Source organism: Peromyscus maniculatus, chromosome X, assembly GCF_049852395.1.
Source record: "Peromyscus maniculatus bairdii isolate BWxNUB_F1_BW_parent chromosome X, HU_Pman_BW_mat_3.1, whole genome shotgun sequence".
NCBI classification, from domain to species: Eukaryota; Metazoa; Chordata; class Mammalia; order Rodentia; family Cricetidae; genus Peromyscus; species Peromyscus maniculatus.
In genome coordinates this window covers 28,815,710-28,825,240 of record NC_134875.1, presented here as the reverse complement: position 1 = coordinate 28,825,240, position 9,531 = coordinate 28,815,710, and the positions used below count along the sequence as shown (strand labels likewise).

The 9,531-nt window shown below is 38.6% G+C and overlaps 1 protein-coding gene across 1 annotated transcript; it reads left to right on the top strand.

Annotated features, from left to right (window-relative positions):
• The first annotated feature begins 5,986 nt into the window (after positions 1–5,986).
• Positions 5,987–7,374, top strand: Actrt1 (actin related protein T1). The gene has a single exon (XM_006994987.4). The coding sequence runs from the start codon at positions 6,140–6,142 to the stop codon at positions 7,268–7,270; it is 1,131 nt and encodes a 376-aa protein (XP_006995049.1). The 5' UTR covers positions 5,987–6,139; the 3' UTR covers positions 7,271–7,374.
• Positions 7,375–9,531: the final 2,157 nt, after the last annotated feature.

Sequence of the window (9,531 nt, the reverse complement as noted above, 5' to 3'; positions counted from 1 at the left end):
AATCCCTTAGAGAAATCAAGGAAAAGACAAAAATTTGGGAGAAATCAATAAATGTCTTAAAGAAAGCCAGAAAAAAAGAATCAAGCAAGTAAAGGAAACAGTTCAAGACTTGAAAATTGAATAGAGGCAATAAAACAAACTCAAACCAAAGAAATTCTGGAAACAAAAAATTTGGGTAAATAAACAGAACAACAAATGCAAGCATTTCTAGCAGAATGCAAGAGTTAGAAAAGAGAATCTCAGGCAATGAAGATATGATAGAAGAAATAGATTCATTGGTCAAAGAAAATGTTAAATCAAAAAAAAATCTTAACACAAAACTTTCAAGAAATCTGGGATACCATGGAAGGACCAAACCTAAGAATAATAAGGATAGAATGAGAATAATTCCAACTTAAAGCCCGGAAAATAAATAAAACAAAATCATAGAAGAAAACTTTCCCAACCTAAAGAATGACATGTCTATGAATGTACAAGAAGCTTACAGAACAGCAAATAGACTGGACCAGAAAAATGTCACCTTGCCACATAATAATCAAAGCACTAAATATGCAGAATAAAGAAAGAATATTAAGAGCTGTAAAGGAAAAAGGCCAAGTAGCATATAAGGTCAGACCTATCAGGATCACATCCCACTTCTCAATGGAAACTCTGAAAGCCAGAAGGTCCTGAACAGATGATTTACAGACCCTAAGACCATGGATACAAGCTTAGACTACTATACCCAGCAAAACTGCCAATCACTATAGACAGAGTAAACAAGATATTCCGTGACAAACCAGATTTAAACAATATCTATCCACAAATCCAGGCCTATAGAAAGTACTAGAAGGAAAACTCCAAACCAAGATGTTATCTGTACTGACAAAAACAAAGGCAATAGATAATCTCACACTAGCAAAACCCAACAACAAAGCCAAAAATAACAGGAATTAACAATCACTGATCATTAATATCCCTTAATATTGATGGAATCAATTTGTCTATAAAAAGACACAGATTAAAAGAACGGATATGAAAACAGGATTCATCCTTCTGCAACATACAAGAAACATACCTCATCTTCAAAGACAGGCATTACCTCAAAGTAAAGAGTTTTCCAATCAAATGGACCTAAGAAGCAAGCTAGTGCAGCTATCCTAATATCTAACAATATAGACTTCAAACAAAAATTAATCAATAGATGGAAACAGACATTTCATATACATCACAGGAAAAATCCATCAAGATGAAGTCTCAATTGTGAACATTTATGCCCCAAATATAAGGACACACACATTTGTAGAAGAAACATTACTAAAGCATAAATCACAAATCAAACCCCACACATTAATAGTGGAAGACTTCAATACCCCATTCTCACCAATGTACAGGTCTTCCAGAGAGAAACTTAACAGAGAAATAAGGGAACTAACAAATGTTATGATTCAAATGGACTTAACAGACATCTATAGAACATTTCACTCAAACACAAAAGAATATACCTTCTTTTCAGCACCTCATGGAACCTTCTCTAAAATTGACCACATACTCAGTCACAAAGAAAATCCCAAAAGATACAAAAAAATTGGAATAACATCCTGTATCTTATAGGATCACCATGAATCAGTTAGAATTCAACAACAATACAGTCTACAGAAAGCCTACAAACTCATGGAAACTGAACAACTCTCATCTGAATCACCACTGGGTCAAGGAAGAAATAAAGGAATTAAAGACTTCCTGGAATTAAATGAAAATGAATGCATGACATACCCAAACTTATGGGACACTATTAAAGCAGTGCTAAGAGGAAAGTTAATAGCACCAAGTGCCCACATGAAGAATTTGGAGAAGTTTCATATTAGTGACTTAAAAGCACACATGAAACTTCCAGAACAAAAAGAAGCCAACTCACCTAAGAGGAGTAGAGGACATGAAATAATAAAAGTCAGGATTGAAATCAATGAAATAGAAACAAAGAGATGCTTCTTCGAGAAAATCAACAAGATAGACAAACCTTTATCCAAACAAACTGAAGGCGGAGAAAGAATATCTAAATTAACAAAATTGGAAGGAAAATGGGGGATATAACAACAGACAATGAGGAAATCCAGAGAATCATCAGGTCATACCTATACTCCACAAAGTTGGAAAATCTAAAAGAAATGGACAATTTTTTTGATAGCTACCATATACCAACATTAAATCAAGACCAGATAAACAATTTAAATAGACCTTAAACTCTAAGCAAATAAAAGCATTCATTACCCCCCCCCCCAAAAAAAGCCCAGGGCATCATTAAAAGCCCCCCCCCAAAAAAAGCCCAGGGCCAGATGGTCTCAGTGCAGAATTTACCTCAAATTGTTCCATGCAATAAAAACAGAAGGAACATTGCCAAATTCTTTTTATGAGACTGCAGCTACCCTTATACACAAATCACACAAAGATGCTAAAAAGAAAGAGAATTACAGATCTATCTCCATCATGAGTATTGATGCAAAAATATTACATAAAATACTGCCAAACCAAATCCAAGAACAGAAAAAAATCATCCACTATGATCAAGTAGACTTAATCTCAGAGATGTAGGCATGATTCAACATACAAAATCTGTCACCGTAATCCACCAATAAACAAACTAAAAGAAAAAAAAAACTACACGATCATATCATTAGATGCTAAAAAAGCCTTTGACAAAATCCAACATCACTTCATGATAAAAGTCTTGGAGAGATCAAGAAACTCAAAGCAATTCCACTAAAATCAGAACAAGACAGGGCTGTCCACTCTCTCTACATCTATTCAATGTAGTACTCAAAGTTCTAGCTAGAGTACTAAGACAACAAAAGGAGATCAAGGGAATACAAATTGGAAAAGAAGTCAAACTTTCCCTATTTGCAGATATGATATGATAGTATATATAAGTGACCCCAAAAATTCTACTAGGGAACACCTATAGCTGATAAACACCTTCAGTAATATGGCAGGATACAAAACTAAAGAAAAATCAGTAGCCCTCCTATATATAAATGAATAAACTGGCTAAGAAAGAAATGAGAGAAACAATACCCTCTACAATAGACAGAAATAATAGCAAATACCTTGGATTAACTCTAACCAAATAAGGGAAAGATCTGTATGACAAGAACTTCAAGTCTTTGAAGAAAGAAATTGAAGAAGATATCAGAAAATGGAAAGGCCTCCCATCTCAATTGATAGGTAGGATTAACACAGTAAAAATGACAATCTTACCAAAAGCAATCTACCTATGCAATTCCCATCAAAATCCCAACACAATTCTTCACTGACTAGGATAGAACAATACTCAACTACATATGGAAAAACAAAAACCCCAGGGTAGCTAAAACAATCCTGTACAATAAAGGAACTTCCAGAGCCCTCATCATCCCTGACTGCAAGCTTTACTATAGAGCTATGCTAATTAAAAACAGCTTGGTATTAGTATTAAAAATAGACATGTGGTTCAATGGAATTGAATCGAAGACCATGGCAAAAATCCACACACCTATGAATACTTGATTTTTGTTTGACAAAGAAGCCAAAATTACACAATGGAAAAAAGAAAGCATCTTCAACAAATGGTGCTATCATAATTGGATGTCAGCATGTAGAAGAATGCTAATAGATCCATATCTATCACCCTGTACAAAACTCAAGTCCAAGTGGACAAAGACCTCAACATAAATCCAGTTACACTGAACTTGATAGAAGAGAAGTGGAAACTAGTCTTGAATGCATTGGCACAGAAGAGTACTTCATGAATATAACACCAGTAGCACAAACACTAAGATTGACAATTAATAAATGGTACCTCCCGAAATTGAAAAGCTTCTGTAAGGCAAAGGATACTGTCAATAAGACAAAGCGGCAGCCTATAGAATGGGAAAAAGTCTTTACCAACCCCATATCTGACAGAGGGCTGATCTCTAAAATACATAAAGAATTCAAGAAACTGGACATCAAAATACCAAATAATCCAATTTACAAATGGGGTACATACCTAAACAGAGAAGTCTCAACAGAAAAATCTCAAATGGCCAAAATACACTTAGTCATCAGGGAAATGCAAATAGAAATGACACTGAGATACCATTTAACACCTGTCAAAATGGTTAAGTTCAAAAACACTGATGACAGCTTATGCTGGAGATAAAGTGGAGCAAAGGGACCATTCCTCCATTGCTAGTGGGAGTACAAACTTATATAACCACTTTGGAAATCAATATGGTGGTTTCTTCAAAAAATGGTAATCAAGCTACCTCAAAACTCAACTACACAACTCTTGGGCACATACCCAAAAGATTCTCAATCACAACACAAGGATACTTGCTCAACTATGTTCACAGCAGCATTATTTATAATAGCCAGAACCTATGACATTTTAACTACAATGAATAACAATTAAGTGTGGTGTACACAAATTTCTACACAGTCTTATTAAATAAATACCATGGGGCCAAATATAGCGGTGAAAGCCTTAGAGATCAGGGAAATAGGAATAGCCACCAGCTAACCTTACCTCACTATGCCGTAGCTTCCAAATTGAGCTACTTTCTGTCTACTTGCACCTTTATTGCCTTGCTGTTTTGCCCTCTCATTGGCTCGTAGCCCAGCTACCTCACTTCCTTGTCACTGCCTGTCTATACAGACCTCCTGGTTTTTATGGTTGGTACTGGGATTAAAGATGTGTGTCACCACGCTTAGCTCTGGTTCCCTAGTATGACCTTAGACACACAGAGACCATGCCTGCCAAGTGATCAGATTAAGAGTGTGTTCTACCACTATGTGATATCACATTTGTTTGCTATCTAAACCATTATATATTGTTCCATGTGTGGTGGTATGCAACTGTAATCAGAGAACCTAGGTGGTGGGGAAAAATTGATCAGAAGTTCAAGGCCGCCCTTTGCTATATAGTAATATTAATGCCAGTATGAGCTACATGAAACCTTCTCAATAAGAAAACAGAAAGTAGATTAAGATGTGTTTGCTGAATTTACATATATATATGTATATGTACACACACAGTTAAATGTACATACATATATATAAAATTTTACATTTTATGTACATATATAACATACTTTGTATTTGGTATGCTATGTTTTAATATGTAGTATAAAGTTTTAGAGGCATATTATTATACTACATACTATATATAATATGTAGTATGTGGAGTACCAGTAACATTAATGCTGCATATTATATATTATACTATATACACATTTTACATTATTTAATACATATTCAGAAAATTTGTATGTTGAAAATGCATTTCACTTTCACAATTAAAAGAGAGAAGATTGGTGTCATCTATCCCCTCTGACTTCTACAGTCTTTAGGAGAACATGGCCCACCAAATCAACTAAGCAGAGCTCACATGGGCCTGCATGGGTCTGCACCAGGTCCTCTGCATATATGTTATGCCTGCTAGTTTGCTGTTCGTGAGAGTCCTGACAGTGGGAGTAGGTGTATCTCTGACTCTTTTGCCTGCTCTTGAGACTCTTTTCTTCCTATTGGGTTGTCTTGTCCAGTCTCGAAATGAAGGCTTTTGCCTTGTCTTATTGTATCTTATTTTGTCCTGTCTGGCTATCTCTTGGAGAACTGCTCTTTTATGAAGAGGAAATTGAGGGAGAGTAGATCTGGGGGAGAGGGGAAGTGGGAGGGAAGCTAGGAAGAGTAGAGGGAGATGAAATCATGGTTGGGATTTATTGAGAGAAGAATCTATTTTCAATAAAAAAACAAACAAATAAATAAATAAAAAATAAAGATTGAATTCTGGGACATATAACTTTAGTTTGGTTTTGAGATCATAGGCTAGTGCAAGCTGTGTTATGGGATAGCTTATCTCTAGCATTTCATCTCTCACCAATTGAAGAGTAGTGTTGGTTCAAAGCTCTCCTCCCACCTCTTGATTCTGACTGCATGCAGTTATCGTCATGGCTACATTGTGACATAAGGAGCAACTATACCTGAAACCTCCTCTCAGCAGACTCTGAACCATCAGAAAGGAGATAACATTCATGGGCTAAGGACCTGCAGCTCTGATAGACTGTAAACAACTGAGGCATATTTTGTCCCTCTGGGTAGTCCAAGTATACCTTCCATTGTCAGGTACAGAAGATCAAATCTAGACATGTTTGATCCAGCTGTATTAGATATTCCAGCTGTGATTTTTGACAATGGTTCTGGACTCTGTAAAGTTGGAATTTCAGGAGAGATTGGACCCCGACATGTCATCAACTCTGTTGTTGGCTACCCAAAATTCAATATACCATCAGCAAGAACCAATCGGAAAAGGTACTTTGTGGGAGAAGAAGCCCAGGGCATGTACGATGGATTATACCTGCACTATCCTGTTGAGCGTGGACTGGTAACTAGATGGGATGACATGGAAAAACTGTGGAAGGACCTTTATGAGTGGGAACTAGGAATGAAACCAAGTGAACAGCCAGTTTTTATGACTGAGCCCTCCTTGAACCCACGAGAGACCCGAGAGAAGACCACAGAAATAATGTTTGAGAAATTTAATGTACCTGCCTTGTACCTTTGCAATCATGCTGTAGGAGCCTTGTGTGCTTCTGCCTGTATCACTGGCCTGGTAGTAGACAGTGGAGATGGGGTCACTTGTACTGTCCCCATCTATGAGGGCTACTCTGTGCCTCATGGTATCACCAAATTATATGTGGCAGGAAGAGATATCACAGAACACCTCACCCGACTCCTTCTTGCTAAAGGCTACACCTTCCCCTGCATCCTCAACAAAGCAGTGGTGGATGACATAAAAAAGAAGCTATGCACTGTCACCTGGGGACATAAAAAAAACCGCAAGAACTATCAGCAGATCCTAAAGGAGTATCAACTGCCAGATGGGAATATCATCCAGATGAGTGACCACCTGTGCCGGGTGCCTGAGGTTCTTTTTACACCTGATCATCTAGGTATTCATGATCTAGGAATCGCAAAAATGGTCTGCAGCAGCATCATGAAGTGTGACACTGACATCCAGGAGACCCTGTTTGCTGAGATTGTGCTGTCTGGAGGTACCACACTGTTTCCTGGGCTACAGGATAGACTCCTGAAAGAACTGGAAGTTCTGGCTTTTGAGGGAACACCAATCAAGATCACAGCTTCCCCAGACAGATGCTACTCAGCTTGGATTGGTGGATCTGTCATGACTTCCTTGACAACATTCAAGCAAATGTGGGTCACTGCTGAGGACTTCAAGGAGTATGGGGCATTTGTGATTCAAAGAAAATGCTTTTAAGGATCATTGAACTCTTGGAACTACTCTAAATGCCAGGTTACAGGAGTGTTGGTGGAGGCAATATCATTCCTTGGCATTTAATAAAATGATCAGTAAAGCTGTAACTGATTCATGCTCCAACTATTTATGTCTCTAAGCTAATTTTGTAAAGATTTGTTTTATTTTATGTATATGTGTATATGCCTGAGTATATATGCATATGCCACACACACATGCAAGTGTCCATGGAGGCCTGAAGAAAGCATCAGATGCCCTGGCCTTGGGGGTTATAGGTGGTTTTGAATAACCAGTTTTGGGTGCTGAGAACCAAACCCATGTCATGTCCTCTGCACTCAACGTCTTGAGTCGTCTCTCTAGTTATCCATAGTATGTTTTTTTTATTTGATTTAATATTATATATCAGCCTCAGATTCCCCTGTCCTCCCTCCTCCTGCCACCCCTCCCTCCAGCCCACCCCCCATTCCCATCTCTTCCAGGGCAAGGACTCCCCTGGGGATTCAGCTCAACCTGGTAGATTCAGTTGAGGCAAGTCCAGTCTCCTCCTCCCAGGTTGTGCAATGTGTCACTGCATAGGCCCCAGGTTCCAAATAGCCAGCTCATGCACTAAGGACAGGTCCCAGTCCCACTGCCTGGGGGACCTCCCAAACAGTTCAAGCTGATCTACTGTCTCACTTATCCAGAGGGCCTGATCCAGTTGGGGGCTCCTCAGCTATTAGTTCATAGTTTGTGTGTTCCCACTAGTTTTGCTATTCATCCCTGTGCTTTTTCCAATCTTGATCTCAAGAATTCTCGCTCATACAGTCCTTCCTCATTCTTGCGAATTGGTCTCCCAGGGCTACACCTGGGGCCTGGCCATGGGTCTCTGCATCTGCTTCCATCAGTCATTGGATGAGATTTCTAGCATGACAGTTAGGGTGTTTGGCCATCCTTATCACCAGAGCAGGTCAGTTCAGGCTTTCTCTCAACCATTGCCAGCAGTGTATTGTGGAGGTATTTTTATGGATTTCTGGGGACCTCTCTAGCACTTTGCTTCCTAGTCCCATGGGGTCTTCATTTATCATGGTCTCTTTTTCCTTGTTCTCCCTCTCTGTTCTTGATCCAGCTACTCAGCTAAGTTTATAGCAGCATTGTTTGTAATAGCCAGAACCTGGAAACAACCTAGATGCCCTTCAACTGAAGAATGGATAAATAAAAGTGGTACATATACACAATGGAGTACTACTCAGCAGAGAAAAACAATGACATCATGAGGTTTGAGGGCAAATGGATGGATCTAGAAAAAATCATCCTGAGTGTGGTAACCCAGACTCAGAAAGACAAATATGGTATGTACTCACTCATAGGAGGATACTAGATGTGGAACAAAGGATGACTAGACTGCTACTCACAACTCCATGGAGGCTACCTAGAAAAGAGCACCCCAAGAAAGATACAAGGATCGCCCAACGACAGAGAAATGGATGAGATCTACATGAGCAAACTGGACATGGGGGGGAATGAAGGGCAAGGGTCAAGGGAAAGAGAGCTTAGGGGAGCTGGAGACCCCAAAGTATGTTCTTACTGTTATTGGAATTACATATACCTTTCCTCTCTTATAGATCTCTTGAGTGTGCTTTTTACTCAGTAAATAGTGTTAGACTGTTCAAATGTGCATTTAGTAGCTATGTACTAAAAGGTTCTGGGGCCTCTTGCATAGGAAGTTGGCTAATTAGGGTCCTATGGATCTATTTCTCATATATCCTAGTGTACAGTACACACACATACAAAACAATATCCACGAACACAGTGGAGAGGTCAAATTCAGTAACAATATCACCCTACACATTCTTGTAGATCATCACTTTTTGAATTTATAACCAGTGTTATTTCAAGAAATTTGGGAAATAGGTGGGCTCCTAAATTCTCATTTGTTTAAGGCTCTATAAAAGTTGAGAACTGCTGGGCGGTGGTGGCGCACGCCTTTAATCCCAGCACTCGGGAGGCAGAGCCAGGCGGATCTCTGTGAGTTCGAGGCCAGCCTGGGCTACCAAGTGAGCTCCAGGAAAGGCGCAAAGCTACGCAGAGAAACCCTGTCTCGAAAAACAAAAAAAAAAAAAAGTTGAGAACTATGCTTCAAGCTTATTAGTTTTGGTTTTAGTTTCAAGGATACCAATAATTTTCTTAGAAAGTAAAATGCTAGAAATAGATCATGCTTTCCAATGAAGTAATTGAATAAATTACATCTACTTATTTTCATTAACTGTGTATTTTCCATAGACATT